The 27,300-nt window shown below is 39.4% G+C and overlaps 3 protein-coding genes across 4 annotated transcripts in view; 2 read left to right on the top strand and 1 right to left on the bottom strand.

Moving 5' to 3' along the window:
* The first annotated feature begins 567 nt into the window (after positions 1-567).
* On the top strand, positions 568-8,624 carry LOC122320856 (protein peste). Its single transcript, XM_043209362.1, is given in 6 exon segments — positions 568-871; positions 3,148-3,386; positions 5,522-5,830; positions 6,121-6,837; positions 6,839-6,906; positions 7,039-8,624. Coding segments are annotated over 5 exon segments (1,668 nt in total). The 5' UTR covers positions 568-871; positions 3,148-3,263; the 3' UTR covers positions 7,490-8,624.
* On the bottom strand, positions 8,610-11,151 carry LOC108100869 (protein FAM151B). Of its 2 annotated transcripts, none has more exons than XM_017204956.1 (4): positions 11,055-11,151; positions 9,985-10,197; positions 9,672-9,913; positions 8,610-9,257 (listed from the first exon to the last, which is right to left on the bottom strand). In XM_017204956.1, exons 1-4 carry the CDS (start codon positions 11,134-11,136, stop codon positions 8,691-8,693), a joined length of 1,104 nt encoding a protein of 367 aa, XP_017060445.1. In that variant the 5' UTR covers positions 11,137-11,151; the 3' UTR covers positions 8,610-8,690. The 2 variants fall into 2 exon arrangements, with proteins under 2 accessions (XP_017060445.1, XP_017060446.1); XM_017204957.2 differs by lacking the exon at positions 11,055-11,151 and adding an exon at positions 10,305-10,502.
* A 1,535-nt stretch (positions 11,152-12,686) lies between these two features.
* The window catches only part of LOC108100852 (AF4/FMR2 family member lilli), a 100,291-nt gene continuing 85,677 nt past the window's right edge, over positions 12,687-27,300 (top strand). The window contains 2 exon segments of the mRNA XM_017204931.2: positions 12,687-14,610; positions 14,612-14,887. Coding sequence (XP_017060420.2) covers positions 13,876-14,610; positions 14,612-14,887 — 1,011 coding nt within the window. The 5' untranslated portion in view covers positions 12,687-13,875.

Here is a 27,300-nt window from a genome sequence, read left to right on the forward strand (position 1 = left end):
CGGTTTGGCGGGCCCAAAAGAGAGTGAAGAGACTAAAAGAGAACGCAAGAGCGAAAACGCAATTATGCTCATTTTCGACGGTGCTTGATTATACCCTACATGGCTTCAGACCATTAGCTTAAATCAGAACTACGGAAGGAACATTCAAAGGATATACCTTTTAAAAAATTCTATAAGGTAAACCTGAACAAAAAACAAAATTAAGTTTCATTTCAATATTTTGTTAAATTTTACAAATATTTATCGTATTGGGGAGATGCGATTTAGTATAATTTTTAATTTTGTTATAGTTAACGCCCAACTAAAATCGAATCTGCACAAAATATCAATTCAATTTATAAATTTAATGCGCGTTGTAAAAATGCGTGAAGTATGGTTATTATATGTTTTAATGAGTAATTAGACCTATGTAAGTGGATTTTTGGGATGGCACCTACTGGTCACATTGCTTCTCCATACATTCATTTACAAAGCAAAGGGTATCTAAAAGTCACCACCACCGACCAAAGGCCTTAATGAAGAATATATAATTGCTGCTTGGTGTCGGGTCTTTGGAAAATACTTATTTAGTCGCAGGCGCAGCGCCGTTGAGGCTCGTTCAGTCTTTTTTGCTCTTGCTCGTGCGTGTTCAAGATCGCCAATTAACGGTCCCTCTTCGCCCTCTGACACCCAAGTGGGAGCGAGACGGCCGATGGCAAGAAATAGACGCGTGCTTGTTTATAGACATTTATTTAGACAATATTTACAACGCCGCTGCAATTAAAACTGCTATCAATTGAAAAGTATTCGAGAGTGATTAGAAGCGTGTCGTGCAAATGGAAAAAGTGCTAAAAAGCTAATTAATAAGCAACAACGTCAACTGAAAGAAAATGTAAGAAAATTTAAAAAAACAAGGAACGAGAGTGGAGAAAGAGAGAATGAGAGCGCAAGCGCGAGAGAGTTAAACGTGCCGAGTTTTACTTGATTTTCTTTTACTAGGGTCTTCCTCTTTAGATAACTTTTTAGCAAACAGAAAAAGAGCCACATAATGGTTCTTACCTTTTTATTTGCATTCCAAAACTGTGACGCATAGCGAAATGCGAATAATCGTATGTAAATACTCCCGCGCAGCAAATTCTGTGTATTTTGGCACATTGCACTGTGTTGCGGGCTATTTTTAGGCCAAAAGAGCAAATAAGGCAGCATGATGAACAACACATAGACAAGATTGTCAACAGGTTGCGGAAGTGACGGCCGAGGTTCAAGGATAAACGCAGTGCTAATATTTCGTGTTCGCTAGTGTAGAAAATCGCAATTGTGCGAAATTCGCGTGATTGATGTTTGAACAAATGATTGGGCAGTATGTGAAGTTCATAATCTGGTGTAGTAAAGCGCGAAATAATCAGAGCGCAAGAGCGGGCGGCAGGGGGAGGGCGTGGCGTCGTTGTAGATAAAGAAAAAACCACAACAAAAAAAGAAAAAACAGGGCGAAACAGCGCTAAACGGGTTTTTTATTTTTCTCCCAACCTCGCTACGTGTGCATTAGTAACAAAATATATCATCGGAGGCAGTACGTGTGTGCTTGTGAATATATATATTTAAAAACGGTTGAATTATCGCCAATAATGGCCGTAACTAAGGCCGAAAAGCCCCTCAGCCAGCGGTTGCTAGCCAGCCCCAAGAAGTGTAAACAATATTCACTACAACGCCCCCACATCCCGCCCTTGCGCACTACGTTTTTATAGTTGTGTCAGGGTATGGAATACAAAATATGGAATATGGAGAGGTGAACGTGTTTTTGGATCCAGTCCCACAGTCGCGAATCAAAACAAATAATACTCGAGGAATGTGCCGCCGCAGTGAATCACGGACTTTCCAAGTTGAAAACATCAATAGTATTGAAGTTCGGAGTCAGCAAAAGAAATACGAATACCTTCATACATCACAATAAAAAGTCGGAGTCAGCTAACGGAAATAGCCTCGATTCAATGGTAGTAGTACAGTTTTTAGTGCACTCGTTCTTGTTCCCATAACGGTTGTCTCATAATTAAAAAATATTAAATGACTGCAAAAATCGTGTATACATAGCTTTAAATTCGTTAAAAGTGCTGTACTAATCATGATAACATTCTTGTTGATAAAAACCAAAGCAACTTAGTTAATTTTTTTATGTTTCAGTATCGACCTAAAGTATAGAGTCATGACACAGTTTTGTTAACAGGGTCATGTTAGGCTTAACATTCTAAAAGTATTATGCCAACGGTGACAGACGAGCAAACAGAACTTAGTGACTAAGCGTGGGTAATCAGTGTTCTAAATAAATTTAAAAAAAACTTTGTCTGAACCTAGATTCCGTGAATTGATAACTTTAACTTCATGCTCTGGCAGCACTTGACGTAATTCCTGAATAAAAGAGAATAATTTATTTATTTTAGTCGGGCCTTTCAAACCGGTTTAAACAACCCCAAAAAACATCGCTTACACATGTACGTGTAAGCAATTAGTTCGCTGTACAGTCAAACATCTGGGTGATGAATTTAATTCTTATACTTCCTTTACTAATACAATATTTCATGTTCGATTGTTGAGAAAATAATAAAATAAGACATCATAAAATATTTAATTTTTTTATATGTATATGTATGAGTATTGTATTACAAAATTTTTTATGCTTCAACTTTTTAAAAACTATTGCAGTGTAATTTAAAAGATTTGCTTTATTAGTCCTATTACGCACATTTTAGTCGACTTTAGGCTTTAAAAGTTTTTAATAGCTTGGTGTTACCAATCTACGCACACGACACTTGTAGGTATTCATTTTATTATGTATGTATGTATGTACATATTTAGATTGTGGTTTTGGTCAGAGCCAAGTGAAAACTTTATTACAATTAGACAGAGAATGTGTATAATTACGACGCAGCAGTGTAGACTCTGTGATCGGTATTTATGGCGCGACGCGTGATCCACAACCGCCCTACGCTCTCTTTCTTTCTCTCTCTCTCTCTCTTTTTCTCTCTCCGGTATTTCTCAGCCGGTAGTTCTTCCCCGGTCCCCGGAAAATTGGGGATCTGCGAAAGTGTGATAAGACTGTACAGTGGACTCTCAGCCAGCGATAAGCCCGCATGCCGCTCATATAAATATTCTCTTTCCTTCTCTCCCATATAGACGTTAATAACGGGAACGCAGTCAGTGTAAAGCAAAAGATCGGTCGAGGAAGACGCCCCTTTAATATTGAACACCGATTCCACCAGCACCCAACGCCAAAACGCGGACTCACCAAGATGACATCACGGACGCGTCATTGTGCCCGTCTGGGCATCGTCGTTCTGGGGATCCTCTGCATAATCGCTGGGATTTACCTTTTCCGCAACTGGATTGCGATGTTTACACGCATGCGCGGCAAGGTTAGTACTCTCATCTGTCAATGCCGCAATCGTTCCGATCCCAATTTATCGATATCGAGCTGAATCGATTCACAGACCTTTTAGTTCAGTTTCGCAAACCGGCAAATTGGCGAAACGTGCAAAGGTCAACTGGGAGGAGCTCATTTACATGCCATTTCGATCGACAGAAACTCAGTTCTTTCACTGATTGAAGGCAGTTGAACGAAAAGACACCCAAAATTGAGTGTGTGCAGGTGTTCAAACAATAAAAATCACCTATAGCCATCAGATAAGATATGGACTTAAACCACACCGCCCTAATAGTAGATCTCTTATAGAGAGCGTATTAAAAGCTGTTCATAGGTTGTCAAAACAATTTTAGGATCACATTAGGAGTACCTATACGTTCGTCTGTGCTTTTAATTAGCATGTTAATGCTTTCGTTTTGTTTACCCTCCAAATGTAGAGTGCTTAGTCACGAGAGTTAAGCTCTTACTGAAAACATTCACCTTAAATTTTAGAGCGATGAACTAAGAGCGAGGAACCTTGTTTAAATATACTCGTATACATATACCCAATTTATATGTCGAGCTATTTTATCTGTTTTGCGAATAATAGGTATTTACAGTGTTCGGTTCTATTAGTTAGCAGATTGCTAGTAAACTTTTTCAGTATGAGTTCCTTTACCAAACGGTTACCACTAAAAACACTTTCTCATTAAGCAAGTAAACATGATTGAAAACCCAAATAATCATCCATCAAAAATAATCAACAAGATAACTTTCGGGATGGCCAGGTGTTTTTTGAATCACGGAAGTTTCGATCGTGATACCTTCTTTTCAATGCTTACTCAAGTCGACTAATAATAGTTAGTGATTAATTGACTTTATCGAAAAGGGCACACCTGTCAATGTGAATCACGGGATTCAATTCGGGGTCAATAATCCAAAACCGAAAATTTCCCATTATGTTGCCAATTTTTTGGTAGTCGGAAATGCCAAAAGGAATGTTTGCTGTTGGGGAGTTCGAGTTGCGGCCACGAAATTGCAATGGGTTTTGCTATCTTATCTTGGACAAAACCTGGAAAAATAACCCATTTAGCGATAGCCCTGTATTCGATTAGACAACGCTCTTCACCTCCATACATATACGAAAATATAGCGAAAACGTTCATAAATGGCCATAACCATCCAGACTTGACATGTAACCACTTGGCCAGGTCCGATGACCCTGGCCGAACACCTGTGCTCTAATTCCATTCGAGTCCAGATAGACATGTGTAATCCATTAGGATTCTAGAAAGGCTTGTGGCGTACATTGGCGAAACCCAGTTAAAATATTTTTTTTTATCAGTTTAGTCATTTCCTGTAGCGCAGTCGCAGTTCCAATTATAAAGATTATAGGGTTCTGGGCAATACAAAATGGTGGCCCACTGGGCTACGATCCAGACGATCGTTATGTCTGTCATTCTGGCTTACAATGATTGATGGCTGATAACACTCACCCACCGAATGCATGTAATCGCACCACAGCACCTGAGTTTTTGCGGAGAGGGTTCTATCTCTATATACAAAGTAGTGAAAAATTGCAATGAAAATATAATAATTTTTTGCGGTTACTTATTTGGAATAAAATAACATTCCAGGAAATAGAAAACAGTAAATGATATTTCTTCTAAAATTAGTTTTTAGCTAGTACAGATTAATAAATCACTTATCATTATTATATTGGAACTTTTAGTTGGAACTAGTTTGAAATTTAAATATATTGAACCAATACCCAGAAATTGGACAAACCTCAATATCATCTTTTCACTGAGTTCTCAAGCGAATAGTGGATCAATTGTTCAATGTGCACAAGTTCTCCTATTGAAATTTCCGTATCAATTATGGAGCCTCCAACGGGTACCAATTGCACAGATCGCTCGTGAACTTTGTTCGGCTTTTCAATATGCACATTCTCCATAAATTCGATGCGCAATTTTTTGTCAGCCAATTCGATGTTTAATTGCTATTGCAATTTAGCAACCAGTTACCCTCAATTAAAGCCAACTCATTATGTAAATCGTTGATCATTGAATATTGATCGGGATGGGGATCGGAATCTCTCAATTGTGTCAAGCTCATCTTCATAAAATATTTTGTTGGTATTTGCAGGAAATGGCCTTGAGCCCCACATCTCGGTCATACGATGGCTGGAAGGTCTCCCCACTGCCGCTGAATTTTGATGTCTACCTGTTTAACTGGACGAATCCAGAGGACTTTTATGTGGGTTCTGGCAAAAAGCCACACTTCGTGCAACTGGGACCTTATCGGTTTCGGGAGCAGCCCGACAAGGTGGACATCGTGTGGCACAACCAGAACGATTCCGTATCGTTCCACAAAAAGTCCTGGTTCTACTTTGATGCTGCCGGCAGCAACGGAAGTTTGTCGGATATGGTCACGCAAGTCAATACAGTAGCTCATGTAAGTTCAAAAATAGTATAGCTTAACTTCTCTTACCTTTGACCTAATTGAAATTTTACAAGAATAATACTTTTTCTTTTAAAAAAAATATATATGTATGTGACAGAACCCATTCCTAAATTGTGTATAGTTACATGTCAATTTTATTTGATTTAAAGTTTAAATATAAATAACTGTAAGAATCATTGTAAAAATCAATTTTATTTAACGTGACTACTTGTCATATTTTTGGAGAAGTTACACAGCATCTTATTCATATGAAATTTATAGTAATGAATACTTTTTTACAGGCTGCTGCTAGGCGCATTCCCGACAGTATTTTTGCCTATTACCCTGTCAATTTCGCGAATAAAATGTACAGTCAAAAAGTGAGCGTCACAAAAACCGCCGGGGAAATGCTCTTCACGGGATACGAGCACCCACTTGTCAACCTGGGCAAGGTCCTTACTCCCCAAGATGTGCCCTACGATCGCATAGGCTTTCAGTATCAGCGGAACGGAAGCACGAGCTTCGATGGCGATATAAACATGTTCACGGGAGCCGACGATATTGCCAAAATGGGTCAGATTTACACGTGGAATAACCTGACGCACTCGGGAGCCTTCGAAGGAACCTGCGGGCAGGTGCGCGGCTCCATGGGTGAATTCTTTCCGCCCAACCTAACGCCGAAGGACAGTGTCTACATGTACATGCCCAAGATGTGCCGGGCCATTCCGCTCGATTACACCGAAACGGTGACCGTTCACGGGGTGACCGCCTACAAGTTCAGTGGCACGGAACACGCCGTGGATAATGGCACGCTGTATCCGGAGACGAGTTGCTACTGCGTCGGCGGCAAGTGCAAGCCAGCCGGGGTGATCAACATCGGGCCCTGCACCTTCAACTCCTCCGTCTACATGTCCTTCCCACACTTCTACAAGGCGGATCCCAGCTATCTGGCGGACATCGAAGGCCTGCAGCCGGAGCGCGAGAAGCACGAGTTCTTCATGACCCTGGAACCCAACGCGGGGGGTGCCCATGGACGTGGGTGGGGGCTTTCAGGCCAACTACTACATGGAACCCGTTCCGTGGATAAGGTAAGTTTAAGTTTTCTTTTGGTTTTAGTCTGAAACATAACTCAGAAATGCAATTCTTCAATCTATCTTCTATCCAAATATCTTTTAAGGAGACTAATTACTGTGTTACTAATTTCTTAATTTTTGTTGCAGCATCTTCGCCAGAGTTCCCCGGGTCATGATGCCTATGATGTGGTGCGAGGAGCGAGTTCGCGTCACAGAGGAAATCGCCTCGGACATCGCGCTGGTTCCGCTGATTGTCCTGCTGGGACAGATCGTGACCGGCATCCTGCTGGCCGGCGGCCTCATCTGCACATGCTGGTACCCCACGCGCAAGGTGACGCACTTCTGCCACAGCGATCCCAAGGCGAAGGCCAGTGTGCTGCGACCACTCACCTCCTTTGGCGTGAACCCCGTGGCAGCCACCTCTCCGGTGGGTCAGCTATTCCGGAACCATAACAGTTCGTCGGGCAACGAGCGCGTCGGAGTCCGCCTGCTGGAATACAACCGCGATTCCGGACTGAAGGAGGAGAGCGGTATTAGCGAGAGTTCGCCGAGGGAACGACTGATCAGCGTGGACTCGCCGGATGTTGTAGTTAGATAATACATGCGTTGGCATCAAGCCTTTCTGACGGTGCCGCCAACGATCATCTGCCTGAGACTCATCTATGTCGCCGTAGCCTAGGATAGCATAAAGTGATGTTGCCATTCTGCCTTAGCCAGGCCCCCAGAGGCTGGTCCCAGTTGCTCACCCAGAACATTGCCCCGGATCGCATCACATGCCGCATTACCACGCACGCCCACCCGCATTAGGAGTTCCCTCAATACATCTGCACGCTCTGCCGGCAGCGAGAGAGATTAATAAGATTATTTATTTTAGTGCCAAAAAGAAAAGCAGCAGCAGTAGACAAACCCAAGCAAAAGTCATTAATTGTTTCAGTAGGCTAATCTAAATTGTAAAAAGGGTGGGGCTATCGCCCATTATCCCTAAAATTGTTGAAGTTGAACTGCGCAAGCCCAAAGTATTTATATTTATACGATAATGCCTAACTTTTGTAATTTGTAAAGAGATATTTTAGTTTTTATTCAAGCTGAGATGAAGTGATAAAGAACAGATGGAGAAAAAAAAACAATCATAGAAAGCGAGGAGCTTTAACCTTTGCTCATTTAGTTGGTTTTAAGTCTTGTACAAATAACACTAACACTGCAAAGATTTCGCATATCCTATGTACATATGTCGATCAGCGTAAGATCTAAATAACTAGGTAGTAGAGCACAGCTGTGAATCCCCGGAAATATTTCCAAAAATTCCTTAAGTTAAAATTTAGAAAGAGAATAAATACAAAAAATCAAGTGATCAAATGAGGGACTTTTAATGAAGACAATCCCGTTGTTACTGAGATACTAAAGCACGTTTCCCTGCCCAAATATTCCAAACATATCTTGAAATAAATTTGAATTTAAGAATGAGCTTAAAATAAAAAATCCATCTTAATCTGGTTTCTTGTAATTGAAATAACTAATATTGGTTAAAGTAATCCAATACATTTCTAATGAAAATTATTTTTAAATTGTTTTGTAATCTTGATGAAGGAAATTGAAAAATATTTGAATTGTTGAGGTAATAATGTGTTAAGAAAGCGATTTTTTATTCTTAGAAAACAAGGCACCCAAGCTATTTCCAAAAATTCCAATAATAAGCTGAAAATAAAAAATTCTATATATTAAAGTAAAACCCATTTCTAAAAACTGTTTATTGTTACTTTCCATTGACAATCGTACCTACTTTAATCACCTAGTAAAAACTATTGTATCCGCTGCAGCCAGCTGGAAAATGCCCAGAAGCAAAGGCTTACGAAACTGAAACCAAACAGGGACTTGAAGGTTCCGGCTCCACTGCCGGTATTTCCCAGATCCAGTTGCGAGGCCAGCTCCTCTGGAACGTCCAGATAGACTCGCTCCACCCCGAAGCCAAAGATCAGTTTGCGCAGCTTGGCCACATCCACGTAGTCGCCGTCGGACGACCAGATGGTCAGGGTGCTCTCGTTCGTTTCGTTGACGGCGGCCACCAGTCGATGCAGTTGCTCCTCGCTGTTGGCAGCTATTCCGGCTCGCACGGGAAATGTGATCGCTTGGCCGGTGGACAGGACATTGTTGGCGGTCAGCGTTTCCAACATGGCCTCACACTGGTCCTGCGTGTACTCGCCCTCCCGGAAGTCGGCGCCCCAATTGGTTGTCCAGCCGATAGAGAGCGCCGCCTGTTTGTAGCGCATGCAGCCGGCAAAGAAGCGATCCGCATCCACGGGCACCGTTTTGTTCTGCTCCACTGGACCACTCAGGATGTCGGCGTTTATCCAAATGGGGTAGGTCATCTGCAAAAAAGATAACAATATTTATTTATACTCCTTAATGGTTATTGGTTCTCCAATTAAACAGTCGCTTACTATTAATCGAACAAACATTTTACAGCAAAACACCATTTCGATAAAAAAAATGGTTTAATAGCCTTACTTATCCTAACTCTACAAACAGCTTTAATGGTGAAAGTCCTCTTTTGGACCATAGATCATATGAAGTTAAAATAGCTTTTTTGTTTTGTTATCAAACTATTGCAATATTTGTACCATTTTTAGCAACATTTAATTTTAACTTGTATGACTAAACACAAATACACAAGATTGTGTTAAATGACACAAATGTGCTAAATTCAAAGCTATCAAGTAAAGTTTTATGCGTTTTACTTAAAAACCTACTTGGAAAAAAAGATTTCTAATTTTTCTACTCACGTTTGGAATATTTTCGTCCAGAATATCCAGGGAGCCCTCGAATACTTCTATCGACTTAAAGTCAAGCTTGACGCCCTTTTCCTGACCCTGGTGACCTCGGTTGAACTCCATGATCTGATATAAGAAATCCGCCAGGGTGAGATCGGAAATTACGGCCGGCGGATGGGCCATTACGGGCATATCCTCGCCCTCGCCATTCAGTTTGCCCAGAACGATGTCCGCCTCGATGAAGTCAATGTTACCTTTTGAAGGGCGAATCCAGGAGTTATGGATATTGATAGGTCAAATGTGCTTTTAGCCATCATGAACTTACCTGTTTCTGTTAGAACCTCGTCCAGCAGCTGTTGACTGTTGACCGCATGGGCCCAAGTGATGGCGGTCAGATTTGTGCCCCATACCTTCACCATATCCGAATCTCTGAGCAATATTTGCACGATCTGGGGATCGACTGGCGTTCCTTCCTCCTCCACTTGGTACTGATAATTGCTGGCGTTCAGAGTGGCCCCATTGATTTTGGCCACGAGCGCTGCGAGTGGGCGAATAATACGGCATTAATATTCCATAATTGGACAATGGGACGCACAGAGGGCATAATATGGTGTATAGATAAGCCCACTGGCTTCCTTACTTTACCTATTATTAGCACGCAAACAGAGAAAAGAGCTATACAATATCAATTTGTTTACTTCTCAGTGGGTGAGTGTGTGTGTGTAAAGTGTAAATGGAGGGAACCTAATTGTTACTGTTATGCTTATTTTTATGGAATGCGCTCCGTTCTGCTCTTCTTCCACTTTCACTGAATGCTGTAATGGAAATGGAACTGCACAACAACATTTTACTGCAATCTTGGCGGCGATTCCAAGGCGCAGACGCAGAGAGGAAAAAAGAAGAAGAGAGTGCCGGAAATAATTTTATCATTGGAAAGCCGACATTTATATACCCTCAAAATATGTTTTTTAACAGAATATTTTAACAGAAGACCGGTTAAAATAAACTTCAAATATTTAAAAAGCTTTAATTTTTTCAAGAGAAATATATTATCGCGCAAGAGTTCTGTATTACAAAATCATTCGTATTCATATATTCTTGAACATGCACAAACTTCGATAAATATACGTTTGTGAAATTTGCAAAAATTGGAGATGTAAAAATTAAAAGACTCAGTATTTTAATAACATTATTTGTTCGACGCAAAATTGGCTCCCTTTGATCATAGTTTTAGATACTGTTTTTATTTGAAAAACAGGAAATGACAACTTTCATTTTTTGCAACTCTCCGATATAAATTGCAATACCTTCCTTGAGGGCATAACAACATATGACGAATGCGGTAGATGAAGTGTGGCGCGCAATGTAAGGAATTTAAATTGCTAATTTCGTTACCAAGCACTAGTGGAATCAGCAGAGCGGAATTCATCGAACCCCCGCTTATGGAAGGAACAGAGCACTTGCAGAACTTGAACATCTTCTAACCGTGTTTCGATAAGGACTAAGTTAATCGATGTGAAAATTAAGGTGCTTGGTGTTTAGTTAAGCTTATCGATGGCTCTTCCTGATTTGATTAAGAATTGTAAATTGGTCTTGATAAGCGCTCTGCATATTTAAAAGCCTAATCTAAGAAGTGGGAACACTTTTCGTCAAGTTTTTTTAATAACAAGATTGGACTTTTTGGATTTTAATGAGTAATTTATTCTTCTTGGTATTCTTAAATTTTAAATGTATTTATGAGTCAAAACAGCAGGGATCGAAAGATAATATGATATATCTTGCATACAAAGAATTACAAATAATCATTACTTTCTTGATGATTAAACATACAGGCATTTAAAATTTTAACAATGTCAATGTCAGATGTTAAAAGTTTTGAAAAATACCAAAATTAATGCTGTATGCTTTCGATGAAAACAGCTGATTTTGATGTTTATACTCAAGGCAACAGATCTGTTAAGCATAACAGCCCATATGACCATAGTTCGAACTTTTAAACGAAAACGAGCCTGTATTTGCTGTTCGAACTGAAACGACTTTTCTCTTAAATACGACCAACTCCATAGCGCGCGTTTTAAATTTTCTGTAAGCTTCTAAAAAAGCTGTCTTATTGATTCGTAAACACAAAAAGTATATTATACTATACTTTAGATAAAATGAGTTTTTGTGGTTAACAAGCTTTTGCAAAATAAAACAACCTATTTTTACAACATTTATTAAACAATTATGTAGGCAATCAAAAAGTATTTTGAAAGAACGTTAGACTATTTAAATGATTTGGCTCCAAATCTTGAAGAGCTGCGAACAGGTAGACTTAAGAGTGATTTTAATTTAGAGGAATCTTAGCGACTAGGGACTCAAAGTCGAAACACCAAATGCTTTCGAATTCGATAACGGCCGGCAGTTTCAGTTAGCTTGGCAAAAGCGCCCTCCAGCGGACGAAAAAGTTCTCAAAAGTTCGGTTTCGGACGTTTTATTTGAACATTAACCCTTGTGTACAAACCAAAAATACTTGTTGATGTTATTGCTGCGGACATTATGGAAGAAAAGACAACATTTTAAGGGACTGAATGGCCGTCAGAACTACCTTACCATATTCCACCATGGCCCTATGATTGTTTTTCGAAGACAAACGCTCCCTGCCTCTTACTGCTTACCACATAAAGGTTAAACGACACACTATTGCTGTTTCTTTTGCAAAACACCCTTTCATTCGCACTCATTGTGCTTGGATCCAAAATCGTTCGGGTCCCTTAACGATTGGGTGGCTCTCTCGGGTTCTGTTATAGAATTCGCCCATGGTCCAATGTAAAGTTTCTGTTAACAAGCTTAAAGAAAGCGCCTCTAGCGGAAAAAAGAATGCTAAATCGTTAACGTTCGGTGTCGTTTTTTCGCTCTCATTGCACGATGCCGAACAAAGAGCTGAACACAAACTCAGAGAAGGGTATATTATGGGTCTCGTCGGCTGCCAAATCGTTCGGCCTTAGCCCCTTAATGTTCAGACCAACTTTTTCTTATATTGTGGCTGATTGCCGGCGACCAAAACATCAAAACGGCGCCTCTGTCGTTTTTTCGCTCTCGAACCATTCGGACGTGTCCGTGCGCGTTAGCGTGGGTGCCTGTGTGTGAGTGGCGAACAAAAATATCGAGGAAAAAGCTCGCACGTGCGACGCTTGCAAAAAAAAAAAAGAAATATATGTTACCCAGAGAGGGGCACAATAAGGCAGAATCCAAGTAAATATTCAATAACGAGTGCAAAAATAATTTGCAGGCGCAAAAAAGATTTATAAATAGTGCAACAACAACAAGAGCAGCACAATAAAAGAATTTGTCAGGCGGCGTTTGTTTTTGTTCTCCCTCTCTTTCTCTCTGTCCAACCCTCTCGCTCGCTCTCACTGCCTGCGCTCCTCTCTTCCGTCTCTGTCAGCCGGCCTTAGTCGCGTGTGTGCGTGTGTCTCCGCGTGTGTGTGTGTCTGTGCAGCGCAAAGATAAAAAAGTTGAGAAATTGAGATATACGAAATGAAATACAAAAATTCAACTTAAGAAATTGCGCCGAAGAGAAATTAATTTATGGCGAAAATTTAATAAGTGCAGGGCACAGGCGAAGTGCGCACAAGTTTTCACCCAGTCGACAAAAGCCGGCCGATATATATTTCTAAAAATACGCGACTGAAATAATATCGAAATATTCTAAACACGCGACAAAATACAGCAAGAAAAAAGTCCTGTGCTTGTGTGAGTGAGAGAGCTAAAGTGCCGACGGCAAGATGCTAAATGTGAAAGGAAACAAAATTAGTTAAACTAGCTGACAAAATCAAACAAAACCAATCAACGAATGTGCCAAATTGTTACGCAAAGTGGAAGTGAAAAAAGTTAGACAGATTGGAGAAAAAGCGTAACAAAAATTAAATAGTTATTCATAAAAAATGGATCCAAATCGTGGCCCTTCAAATCACTAAAGGGTTAAGATAATTGGTAGAAATAAGTCAAACCATTTTACAACAGATATCGACTTTAATCTGATAAAACTTCATGGAAATGTTCCGTTCCTGAAGGACAGCCATTGAAACTGTTAGTAGATCCCTAAGGCACGAAACTATCTTTATAGAGGGATTCAAAATCATAAGGACTGCGAACAAGTTCTCGTTAAGATGGCTAGTGCCCCATTCTGAGGCCCCAACGATCGCAACTTGGTTATCTAAGACATTGCCCAACAATGACCGAATACGCCGTGACGCCCATAATTAGCACCGTCTTGAAAAAGTACCAGACGAGTGCCACGAAATCGCTCCAGGGGCCAGGACACGCCCTAACCACCGCCGGTGTCCTGGACATTGCCACCAACGGGAGGAGCGAGAGTCCCGGCCTCAGCTTGTCCAATGGAAAATGTCAAGCTTCGCCGCCAGTTGTAGTGCTAATCAAAAAGGAAATACTCAGCTCACCGGAGCCCCAGGACCTTCATCATGAGTGCTCCTCGAGGGGCACGCCCCCACAGATATATCCACCCGCCACGCCCCCCAGGGAACTCTCACAACCGATTCTATCGGTGGCGGATTCGGGCTGCGGGGAGCTCTATGAGACGAATTTGGAAGGAAAGACCATTGGATGTTTCTCCGTGGGCGGGGAAATGAGACTTTGTTTGCCCCAGTTTCTCAACAATGTTCTCAACGACTTTTCCCTGGAACAGATCAACAGGATCTTCGACGAACTGGGCATATACTGCTCGCAGTGTACACCCGATCAGCTGGTGGAATTCAAGGCGGCCAAGATCCTGCCATCGGATGTTAAGGCCAGTGGCTTGATAACCAGAACCGATGCCGAGCGACTTTGTGCGGCTCTACTCCATCGATCGGACCGGAATAGCTATGTGCCGATCGAGAGTTTGGCCAAGGGAGCCCTGAGCTTCCACGTCTATCACAAGTGCTTTGGGAAATGCGAGGGCATCTGCACCCCCCGACATGTACTCGTACCAGAAACCGACCTGCATCAAGTGCCTCGAGTGCGATGGCTGGTTCTCGCCGCAGAAGTTCGTGGGTCATGTCCACCGGAAGTTCGAGAACCAAACTTGTCACTGGGGCTTCGATTCGCGCAACTGGCACGACTATCTGCACGTGGCGCTGGACGTGGAGAACCGGGAGAAGTACCAGATCATCCTCGATCAGCTGAAGGAGGTGGAGCTCAAGGAGATGCACAAGGCGCAACGGGAATTGGATCACAAGAAAAGAAAGGTGAGTTAAGAAACATTTTGGAAACTTCATTTAAAAACATTTGGTTAATTCTTGGTTTTTGTTTATAAACTTGATTGGTCAAACAGATTAATCGATTTCGTTGATATTGAGTCAGAATTTAAACACTATTGAGATTCAGACAAAAAGGTTACAAACATTTTGATGACCAGCACATTTGTCGATCTTATATTCCCTGTTCTATATCCGGCTTATATCCAATTTTCAAGCTATAAATAAAAACTCCCTTTTCCCTTTCTACAAAATTAACCTAATCGGCAATTGTTACTTTTGGAAAGGTTTACTTTGTTGGGTAGGTCAACATTTTCTCAGAAAAAGAGGGCTTATTAACTTGATAATCTGCCTCCTTTGGTTCGCTCAATTATTGCTCTCCCTCATATTTATGCACACACGTTTCCCCAGCCCTGATCTTAATTTTAATTATGCATATGAACGCCCCACGCCGCAACAACAAAATCGAGAATAACAAAAATTTCGACGGCGGCTACCGCGGCTCCATATTTGGAAGGCGACGTCGACTTCCATTCACATTCAATTCGATCTTCTTTAACGACACTTTGTGTTTGCTGTTAAAAAGTCATAAAAAGCTCAAAAACGCAGAGCACAGAAAAACGCTAAAAATACATATTTATATAATATATACAAACAAATTTCACCGCGAGCCATTTATAATGAATTCATAATAATTATAATTTCAATGCAACTGCATTTTATGGCGCTGGCTCGGTGGTTGGGGTGTAAAACATTTTTTTTCGGCTAGGCCACTTTTTTTGTGATTATTTATTTAAACTACTTAATTTTATGCTTAAACAGCGCTCGCAAAATATTTCGCCGCAAAAACAACAATAAATAATACATTTTTCCGCTGCATAATTTTTGTGTCTTTTTGGAATATGGTTGTTGTTGTTTAAATTGTTGTAGCTGCCGCTGCATTTTGCGGTTGCCAAAGCGTCTGCCGCATTTTGGCATGTTTGCCGCCGCGGCAGCGCAGCAACAAATGGAGCTTATTTTTAGCTTTTCGCTCAATTTATTTTCTGCCCCGTCTGAGCTTGTTTCAAGCCTGCGGACAAAAGGCTTTCGGTTTTCCTTTAGCTGTGCGGGATATTTATACCCTGGGTAGGGTATTTTCAAGCATATTTGTTTCTTACGCATGTTTAATTTATGTAGAAACGTTGCTAGATTAACAAAAATCAATATTACTGATTATTTGAGCCTTGAACTTAACTTCGGTAATAGATTTTTGTATTAATTCACAAATGGTAGTCCTACAAATTTAATGGATTTAAGAAGAGATCATATAAATTAAGATATTATGTATTTCATCTACAATGCATTATTGCAAATATACTTTTAAATCTTTTATTGGTAAAAAGTACCTTTAAGTGTTTGATCCTTTTTGGATTTAAGGGTATTTCAGGCTTCGACACCTCTTCTTTCTTTTTTTATTACTGTTTTTTTTTTTTGTTCTTTGCTTTGCTGGTGTGTGTGTGCCATGAAAATCCGCTTCGACCAGCTTCAATGTTAAATATTCAGCAAATAATAATAATGAGCCTGAGTGAGCGAGCCATCGCGAGGGTGCGAGCGAGATGGCCAGATAAAGGGGGAGGGGATCTTTGCGAGGCGGTAGCAACAAAAATAAATCGCAAACCGGTTGCCAACATTGTCTGCTGTGAAGTCTCTGTACTTTGCTCGGGGTTTTCGTTTTGGTTTTGGTCTGGGCCCTCGTCTCGTTATGGGATGTGGATGTGTTTTCCGTCTGGCGGAGTCGGATCCAATCGGATCGGTGGTATTGGATCGTATCTGAGCAGAGCCCATGGAATCCCTGGAACGGGATGGGGAATGGCAGTGGAACCCAAAGTCAAAGTCGCAGAAATAACAAAACAAACAGCTAGGGGATTATTTGCTGCGCATAAAAAGAAGAAATCAAATAAGAGCTTAAAAAGAGCAGAACAATATTTTTGAAAAAAATAAACTAAGCACAAAACAATGCAGCCCTAATACTAATTTAAAATGTGTAGAAAAAATACAAAAAAAAAAAAAAACAGAAGGAAGAAATAGGAAATTAAAAAAGCAAAAAAACTAATATAAAAGGAAGAACAACAGAAGAAAAATGTACACTTGTTTTTTGCTTTTAAACACAAGTGCATTTATTTGACGTCGATTTCTTTGTTTAACCCATCCTACGTTATATAATCCCTCATCCCTATTTGGACCTTGTTATTGTGTTCAAGAATTTAAATTTCGAGTCGCAAATTTTTGGAATTTCGTGTTTTGAAATAAAGCTTTGTTTGTTATGGCGGCGCCAACAGGTTTATATATTTTTTTCGCTCGTAACTGTTTTGTTATTTCTCTGCTTCGATTTCTTTCGATGTCGCGTTGCTCGGTTATTGCTCATAAAATTTCCAAATTTATGCTAATCTCTTTTATTAAACTTTTTTGTGTTAGCCGATGTCATTCATCGTGTTTTTCTGGTTGTATGAATACGAATCCACACGGAATCCGTTGCACAGCACGTTTCGGAACGGCAAGAAAATAAAAAATGTGAGAAAAGCTCCTCAATTTTTTGATTAGCTTATCAATATTTTTGGGCTCACAACTGATAAGCGTTGTGCTCTGTTGACCACGTTTTTGCAAAATCCAAAATCAAGTCAGGGTTCTCTTTTATTTTTTCATCTAGCTAAGATTAAGTTGCGTTCAGTGTTGATAAGAAACAGTTGAAGTTTATGAGTTCATTTTGCTGCCTGGGTTTTACGAGGCGTATTAATATTTTATGGATGCGTATACGCCATGTGGGACCACCATGGAATTCAAATAAAATTCACTTCATTCACTGGGGATTCGAAATTGAAATTTCAAAGAGATTTGTGTCGTATGTCATCTGCTAATTGATAAATCATGGAGAATTTGTAGAGAAAAATGGAAAAATCTCGAACAAAAATGGGAGAACGACATTATACAACAGGATTCCACAAGATTACCATTGTCATGTGTAAACATATTTATTTACAATTAAATATATATAACTGTCTGTGTTTTCTTTTTTCATAAAAATAATTAAAGATAGTGGAATTAATCTGCTACATAATTGTACAATTTTATACCTTCAATGCCGTTCCTCTCTTTTCACGAAAATTCCTGGCAAATCCTTTTTTTAACATGTAAAACCTTGACCATCAGATGATCTCAACTAATTGCATCTTAAATAAGCCCAACAAAAAGCGGCGACTTAACCTGATGGATCTGTCTTATCTCAATCCCTGTGCAATATATTCCCCCGCAGGCTTTTCGCGTTTTCCAGCCGCCAGTATCTCTGTTTTCCTTCCCCGTTTTTCCCCATTTCTAGTGCCAGCTGTCAGTTGGCGATTTGATAAGCGCGATAAGCAAAGAGCGATCTCTTTCAGTGCCTCCCAGCCGGACAGCCCTGCCCCATTGCCTCCCATCCTCTTCCTCTTCCCTCTCTCCTCTCTTCCCCCTTCCCTCTCCTCTCTCCCCGTCACTTTGTTAGCAATAGATTGGACTGTGGGCAGGTCTCCAGACCGAACTTTTCCCAACCCACCCAACTTGTCATGTGATGTTCGCTTGTTCTTTCGCTCTGCTGATCTCTTCTGCTCTCCTTGCTGTTTTTCATTCGTTATATGTATGTGTGTTTTTTTGCTATATTATTATTAGCAAAAACTTAAGACACACGACAAGGCAAGCGAAGCAATAACAATACAGTGGTTGCTGGGAGGGCAAGACATTAAGCAAGGATATGTTATAATATTTTTAATCTTGTTTTGTACAATCATTAAAAAAAGTTAAGACACATTAGTGGTATGATATGGCAACATACCAATATTTTAAAATATTTGAAATGTGTATTTTCTTACAAAGTTATTCAGGCATTTAGATTGAGTTTGAATAAAATTTGATTATTGTGTTCTGAATATTTTGAATTTTTGTTTTTCTAAAATGTCAAAAACCACTGTAGAATTTTTTTTTTTACCATATTGCACTAGGTGCGGCCTTCTAGTTGCGATTTGGGAAGAGGAGGATGTTTAGAGGGGGCGGCGGAGGATTGTTACTGGGGGAAGGTGTATTCTCCGCCCGGGTACATCGTTTTGCTTTTTTGCATACATTTATCGGCGCCGTTCTTGTTCTCCTTGTTGTTGTTCTCCGAGTTGTTGTCTTTGTTGTTGTTTTCGGTGCCTGGGACAGGTGTGTGCCGCCATTCCCTGTCCCTCTCCAAAGTCTTCCTCTTCTTCTTTTTTATAGGCAACCTTTTTTATGCGTTGTCTATCGCTGATCTTACATCTAAATAGGCTGACGTCGTCGTTGCTTGTTATTGCAGTTCCGTTGGTGGGCTAAGAAAACCCCGCCTTTCCCTTCTCCAAACAAGCATTCTACCCAACAACCTGATTTCCAGACCCGTCTCCAGATCTCTTACCACCTTTTACCCCCTGTTCTGTATCTCCATCACTTAACAAATGTTTAGAAATCATTCTCATGTTTATTTTAATTAAAGCTCACATTTTTTAATTTGATCTTTCGATTTCGTTGTTGTCGTTGCTTTCAAAGTCAATCAATTGATTTGAACGATGTTTTGCATATTTATTTGCTCGAGAGCAAAGATCAAAAATTAGTAAAAATATTTAAAGAAGGGAAACGTGTTTAACAATTTAATTTTGCACCAAACTAAACAAAAAATAGGTGAGAGATTGGGGATAAATGTGAGATGAATAGGTGAAAATTGTTATGTAAATATTTTTGTGTTTTTTGTTTTTGTTACATATGACATAGTTTTGTAAATACCCTAAGTTAAAGAATAAACAATAAACCTAAACTTATTCTTGGAAATAATTCAATTAAATTAAGCTATAAGCAATAATTCAATATAGGAAAATGTTTTTTTGCAAATCCCATAATAGAGAATTCTTGTGCTTTCAATTTGCATTCCCCATATATTTTTACGCATTATTAAAAGCAGGCATTGACCTCGCGCTGATCTCGTTCCCATTGTTAATTGATGTTGTGGAATCGGCTTTGCAAATTCCTAAGCTAACGTATTTGTTTATATTTTCATTTATATTATATTCAATAATAGGCATTTCATTTGCAATTGAATCGGCCATCTGAGCTGATAATTTTGAACACAAACGAGGCCGTCTTGACTGCGTTTTCTTATCAGGCAGTTTTCTTACCGGATCCCGACTATATATATCAGTTGCTATTTTCATTATCTCTGCAGTGGCTCTCTCTCTCTGTCTTTGCCCGATTCCCTGATGCCATACTCTCTGCTCCATTATCCAGTTATCTAGACCGGGGGTCAGCATTAACCCACGTCTAAGCGTCTTATTCTCCGGCAGACGTGACAAAATTTGCATGGCGATTAAATCGGTAACCCGCTGTCTTTTTCACCCTGTCTAGTTCTGTCTCTCTCCCTCTCTCTTTACTTTATCTCAAATCTCTGAGCTTTGGGCCAGCATTTTTTTGTGTTTTGCGCATTGTTTACCAGCGATTTCCTAGTGTCATTTCCCATCTTTCCTCAGTCTCTTGTCCAGCATTTCCGTCGCAAGTAGACGGTGAAAAGCAGTGTTGAGAAGGGGTAAGCACAAAAAAAAAAATTTAAGATAATAGTGATTTGATATGAAATGTATAATGGAAAATATTTAAATGTTTTGGAATTAAAAGAAAAGATAAAGCCAAATGTTTTTTGAACACAAGAAAGTTTGAAGAAATATACATATTTTAAGGGGCACAACTAGTGTGACGGCCTAAAAAAATGGTGATGTTTGGGAATTTTTATAAAAAAAACTACTTGATCAATTCTTTTCAAATTTTCAGAATATATTTATACATGTTTTAAGAATGTATAGTAAAATTTTTAAAGAAAAAAGTTAAATATTTTTTAAGTTATAGTCGATCTCCAACGGCGCTAAAAAAAAGTGCCTCAACTGCTGCAGTGATTCCGGCCCTCTCCGTGGACGAAATCAAAAATGAAAAATTCTCGTGAAACTAGATAATATTTTCCATACCATGAACTACGATAAAAAAAAAATATTAAAAAATGACAAAATGGCAGCGTTTTTAAAAAAAATCGAATTTTAACCAAAATTTTGGTCGTTTTTGGCCTGCCAAAATTCGATTTTTGATCGGATCAAAAAACCGATAGTTCATGGTACGTAGAACTATATAAAGAACATGTAAAAAAATTTGGTAGTGATCGGATCACACGTTTTTGAGTTATCACTGCAGCAAATTTGGAAAATGCTGTTTCGAGAAAAACGCGTTTAAAGATAAAATGATCGCTTGCACTGTTATGAGAGCGGCTGCTCTTTAAATTGTTATAACTCAAAAACTATTTGAGATATCGATTTTAAATTTTAATATGTTATTTTTAAAGGTGTAATCTACCGAAATATGAAAAAAAAATTTTTTGATTTTTTTAAAACTTCACACTAGTTGTGCCCCTTAATGAAAGATTCTTTCTAGATTTAAGTATGCAAAAATAGTACTTTTTTTGTTCTGTGCAGAAAATAGAAGGAGAAAGGGGGGACTCTGGTTATATAGTTTACACCTGGCACAGGTGACTGGCAATGACGACTTGCTTCACTGGTTAGGCTTGCAAAAAACAGGGGTTTCTAGTCTGGTTTTGGTTCTGGGTCTTGAACTTGTTTGCTTCCTTCCTATTTGCTTAACGGTCTACCTCCCCCTCTCTCTCCCTCTCTCTCCCACTATATCTATTTTATTCGTCTCCCCTTCGCAAAGTGCTTTTTTTCAGCTCCTAACAATCGTCGCTAATTGAGCAGCCGAAGCAAAGTCTATTAACAATACACATTTTTGTAATAAAAGCTGGCTGTTCGGCTCGTAATTATTTTGACAATTTTCGCAAGCATTTTGCAAATTGGGAAAAAAGAATAATAACAAGAGAAGAAACTTTGTGGCTTGCATTATAAATTAAAATTAGTTTGTCATGTTTTCAATGTAGTGAGATGTGAGCTGAAAATGTAAGATGAAAACTTTCTACAAATATATTTAAATTGAAAACAAAATGTGTTTAAGAAACAAAAAGGAAACTAATTTTATGACATTCCACTTCCTCTAATATATTATTCATTCCAAAAATACGATTCTTTGCCAATTTTTCACATGCACAGCAAAAAAATTGATATGAAAATCAGTGAAAGATTGGCCAAATAATTAATTTGATATCTTCTGGCCTCCGAATGGTTTACACCCGCCCACTTGGAAACTTAATCGCCACAATTGTAATATTTTGATTGACAGCTGCTGTAACTTAAAACTTGACATTCGTTTTATAGGGCAGTCTAATAATGATGATGCATGATCTAGCTTCTTGATTTCCCAAGCTCCTCCCTTTTTTACCACCCCCTTATCTGTCTCGTTTTCAGATGACTTACATCTTAATCTTTATCCCCGCGCTTTCCGCTTTTCCGCCGCCCTAAACTTTCACACGCGATGTGTGATGACGACAGAATCAACGAAAAAATTCTATAACAATTGTCGAGTTTTTTTTTTGTTGTTCGGCTGTTTTGAATTTCAACGGCTACTCGTGTTGAGCGCTAAGAGAAATTCTAGACGTTTAAATGTCATTGTTGTTGTAGGTGTTGCTGCGGGGTCTCGTGTTGTTGTTATCGTATCTGGTGGTGTTGTTGTTGTTGTTGCCGCTGTCACTGCTGCAGCCGCCTGTCAGTGCGCATGAGTGAACATTGAGCAGCAGCAACAATAATAGAAGCAACGCCAGCCAGCAACAATGGCAAAAGCAAAATACACAGCAAAAATTAGGCAATTATAATTTTTTATTCGAAAATCAGACCATTAGAGCAGTTTTAAAATTTAAAAATTTTTAACGCTTATTAGAACTTATTTACATATAATCATTAATTTTTTGTCGCCCGTTGTTTCGCTTATATTCCTCCCAAAAATAGAAACAATTTAATAACTTGCAGTTTAATAATTTAATAATAGTCTTTAACTAACGACAGCATCGACTTAAAATTATACATTTTTAAACCTTAAAAAATATGCATTCTAAATTTAGCTTTAAAATCTATAATTTATTAAAATGAACAATTCTCGAAAAACAATGGCATTGTTTTCAGTGGACCAACAAAGTCAACGTCAATTGTAAATTTTGTGCGACATGGCGGCAGAAAACAACAACAACAACAACAACAACAGAAGCAGAACAAAAACAAAAACAACAGACCCCAAGTGCAATTCTCCTTACCACCCACCCCTGAATTTCCACCTGGTAACCCGGCTGGTTGTAAATGATATTGTCGTCACACCAATGCAAATACGAGTACACCGACAGAAGCATTTGCATAGTGACTGCCGCAATGTTGTTGCTGTTGTTGCCTTTCCCAGCCCCACTCCATCACCTCCTCTCCCCCTTCCTCCTTTTCCCCATCCGATTCGATTCGCCACAAAATGCAACAAACCACAACAGCAACAACAGCAGTTGCAGGAGTAAGTACAATAACAACAGCGATGACGCTGCAATACACTTTATAAACACGGGCCTTATGATATTGACATTGAAAACGATTGAATAGGGTCAGGAAAAAAGATCAGTTGTCTGGAAAAATGCAAAAAATTTTCTATAGATCCATAAATAAATCTTATTTGGTTTAAGTTCCTTAGTTTTTTCAGATTTCGCAGGTGTTTATCAGTAGCATTACTTTGGATGTAATGAATGCAGTATTAAATCAAACAATCTACTTATGATATATACAAAAATATGATAATAATAATATGATAAATATAATAGAATTCTTTATCACATATAACATAATCTTTTTTAAATTACTTTCTTCCAGTATAAATATCGTATTTTCCCTCATTGAGATTGAGTTGTTTGACTATTTCAGCATGGAAAATTTATTCGTGCGTCTCAGTTAAACTCAACATTTCCAGGGCATTGTATCTTCGTTAATTGCGGTCAAATTAGTCATCTGTCTGTGAGCGGTTAGACCCTCTTTTGGGCCTCTTCTCACACCACCCCCCACCCCCTTTTACCATCATATGTTGTTGCAGTCAGCGAACTATAAAAATCGTACATTGTTGCGCCTCCCACTTGAAATCCCGCCCACCCTATTGTTGCCTTGCATATTTTGCTTTTTTTAATTGGCGCACGCAAATTGTGCACATAACCTCAAAGTGGCTATGAGCCCGAACCCTCAAAACCCAACCGCTTTTCACCTTCCCTGGCGAACCTAACCAAACCCGGGTTGGGTGATAATAATAACGATGATGATGATGATGGTGATGGGAATGACGTAGACTCTCCGCCGAGTGTCTCTGTCTCGGTTTCTCTGTTCCCCTCTCTCTTTCCTTTACCGCATATCGCTATCTCTTTCGGTTGCGAACCCAGGGAGGTCTTTTGGAACGGGCACGCGACTAGCGACTTGTGATGTCGAGACACTCTGTTTGCCGCTTAATGAAATATTAGAAGCTGACGGGGCGACGAAGACGACACCCAAAGTGGGCTGAAAATGCAGGCGAAAAAGGGGGCGGGGGGCGAGGCTGGTGCAGCGATATATACCATATATACGAGAGGGGAGTTCTGGGGGGTCTAAAGGTGCCCAGATTCATGGCTGGTTCACGTAATTATAATGTAACGTGCACAAGAGACGACAATGTTGCCGGTGAATTTGTTGCTTCTGCTGATGATGAGCACAGGGGTTGTGTTTTTGTAGCTGTAATTAATGAAACGTTTGCTGCACTCTCGTCGCCCTTTCTCCAAGTCTTTCTCTTCTTCTTTGATTACCTCTCCACCCCACTCAGAAAAATAATTAGACTATTAGCATAACTTCTTGAAAAAATAAGTTTTATTGGCAACATTGTTGAAATAACATGGAAAGTGTAATTATTTGCATACTAATTATAAGAAATTGATTTGAAGAAATGAACAGTTTGTTAATTTTTTTAATTGGTATGCAAAAAATGTTATTTTCTTTGTTATTACTTTAACAATTTTGCCAATAATATGTTATTATGCTAATATTTAATTATTTTTGCAGTTATTCGTTTGTAAGCTTTACTCATACTTTGTTGAAATCTTGTAATAGCTAGAAATCTTGTAAGCTTTAAGCTTATCTTAAAAATGTTCTTAAATTGTTTGCACACCTTTATTTAGGGCGAAGTTTTTGTGATTTCCAGGGCGACTTTTTTTCAAAGTGCACGCTCTCTGTTGTTTACGGAAATGTTGAGACAGCGCAAGCCAAGCAAGCGACCTCTTTATTGAGCCCTCACCCTACACCCTAACCCCTCCCACTTCCTCCTGCCTCCCGCCTCCCCCCTTTTCCACCCAGTTTTCCCAGCCCCTTCTCCTCCCCCGAAAACTGTCTGCTTTTTTCTTCTTTGCGCACTTGACGCCGCATTGTGCAATGTATTGACTTTTTACACGTGACAGGCAATTGACGAGTTGCCATTGTTGTTGTTGTTGTTGCTGTTAGCTCGTGTTGCTGTTGCTGCCGTGCTTGAATTGTTGCTATTGTTGTTGTTGTATTTGTTGTTGCCGGCATGTGTCTGGGGCATCGCACGTCTAATTGCAGTTGCTGTTGCAGTTGTCTGACCCTTTGCCGGCACATGTATAAATTAATAATTATGAGCAGTAGACTCAAGACAGAATCAATCGCTCAGGTTTTCTCGGTTGCTTTTCCGTATGTTCTGGCTTTTGGACCTTTGACCCCATCATCAGCAGGCACGCAAATTGCAGGTGTGAACTTGAAGTGCCAAATGCAACGGATGTTGCTACTGTTGTTGCTTCCTAGTTACTACTTGTCTTTGCATTCGGAACTTTAAGAGGCATAAAATTGAATATTAAATTTCATTACCTTTCTCAAAGTTTCTCAAAGTGTTTAGTACTAGAATTTTTTTTTTTTTTTTTTTTTTTAAAATAACAAATAAGTTTTATTTACGTCGATCAGCCAACCTAATGGCTATAATTAGTACTAGAAAGATGGTTTTTAATTACCTATCGGATCGTGTATTAATTAGTTAAAATCTGCAGAGCTAAAGTAATTTATTATTTGTTTAAGTCTTTGTCAAGTTTTGGTAGTATTCCATTCGAACAATAAATAAGAATTTGTTGCATCTGGTTTTTGTTTATTATTAACATATGCTTCTTGAACAGATTTGTAAACTGCGTTAAAATGTTAGAACATATTGCAAAACATGACTGAGGTTTTGAGAGTGTTGTTGGGGTGTAAAACATTCGTGCTGAAAAATTTCTATTTGTTGTGCTGCAAACATTTTACAATATATCATTGTTATTTTATTTTATTTTTATTTTCAATGCCTGGTTTGTGTTTCAGTTGTAAAGATGAATTTAAAACGGAATATTAAATAAATGTTCTTATTTACTGGTCAATTCATGTACCCATGTTAAATGCAATATCACATAATTCCTGTGATTTGAAATGTAATTTTGACATTACTAACCTGTTGTGCCTAATGCTTCTGCAGTGCGTTAGTGACTGCTGCTCAAATTTGATTGCTGCCACTGATAGCCGCTATTTCTGCGGATCTCCTTCAACTGCTGATATTATACCCCTTTTGCCCGACATCTGCTGGTTGCTCATCAGTTGAAAGTGGTTAATATTGCCCCAGCAACAAGTTCAATTTTTTTTGTTTTGTTTTCCGCTGGCCGACGCTTGTTAAACTCCAGCAGTTGCCAGTTGGAAGTTGTTGCAAGTTGCAACTTGTTGGCGTTGCCTGTTTTAGTGTGCAATTGCCGCTGGCCACGCCCCGACAATCGCCTACTTTGCGCCTCAATTATGCCAATTGCCGCTGCAGCAGAGCCATGACCTTAAAAAGGCAGCATGGAAATTGTCTGAGTCGTTGGCTCGTTTCAGTTGCCGCCTTCGCAGCCCCACCCCCTTTTTCCCCTCCATCCCCCTTCTACCCCTCGTTCCCCTCGCACCCCCTCCGCTTTGAAAAACGCTGCAGCTGTTTGATGTGCGTCGCTGTCGTCGCAGTTGCCGTTGCTGTTTTTGTTGTCTGGCGATGTCTTCGCCGTCTGCCGTCGCGCCATTTGTGTCTGCACACGGAAAAACGGAAATACCAGCTCTACTTTTGCAACCATCTATTTTTCTAATTATTCTGCCTTCAGTTTGTTTAAAAACCAATGAAAATCAATACGTATATATAGGTTAAAAATAATAAAACGGATCACCACGTCAATAATAAAGAAATACAAACCAAATATACCTGCAACAACTTAATAACTAAAGCAGTTAAATTAAAATGCTATTGTTATAAATTGATTATGTGATATTTTTTAAATCAATTACGTTTTCCACGCTTTAATTTCATTTATATAAATTTAATATATTACAATTATTGCATATAAATATTTAATGTCCAACTTAAAGGCCATTTTCTCAGAG

This window comes from Drosophila ficusphila, unplaced genomic scaffold, assembly GCF_018152265.1.
Source record: "Drosophila ficusphila isolate 14025-0441.05 unplaced genomic scaffold, ASM1815226v1 contig_855, whole genome shotgun sequence".
Classification (NCBI taxonomy): Eukaryota; Metazoa; Arthropoda; class Insecta; order Diptera; family Drosophilidae; genus Drosophila; species Drosophila ficusphila.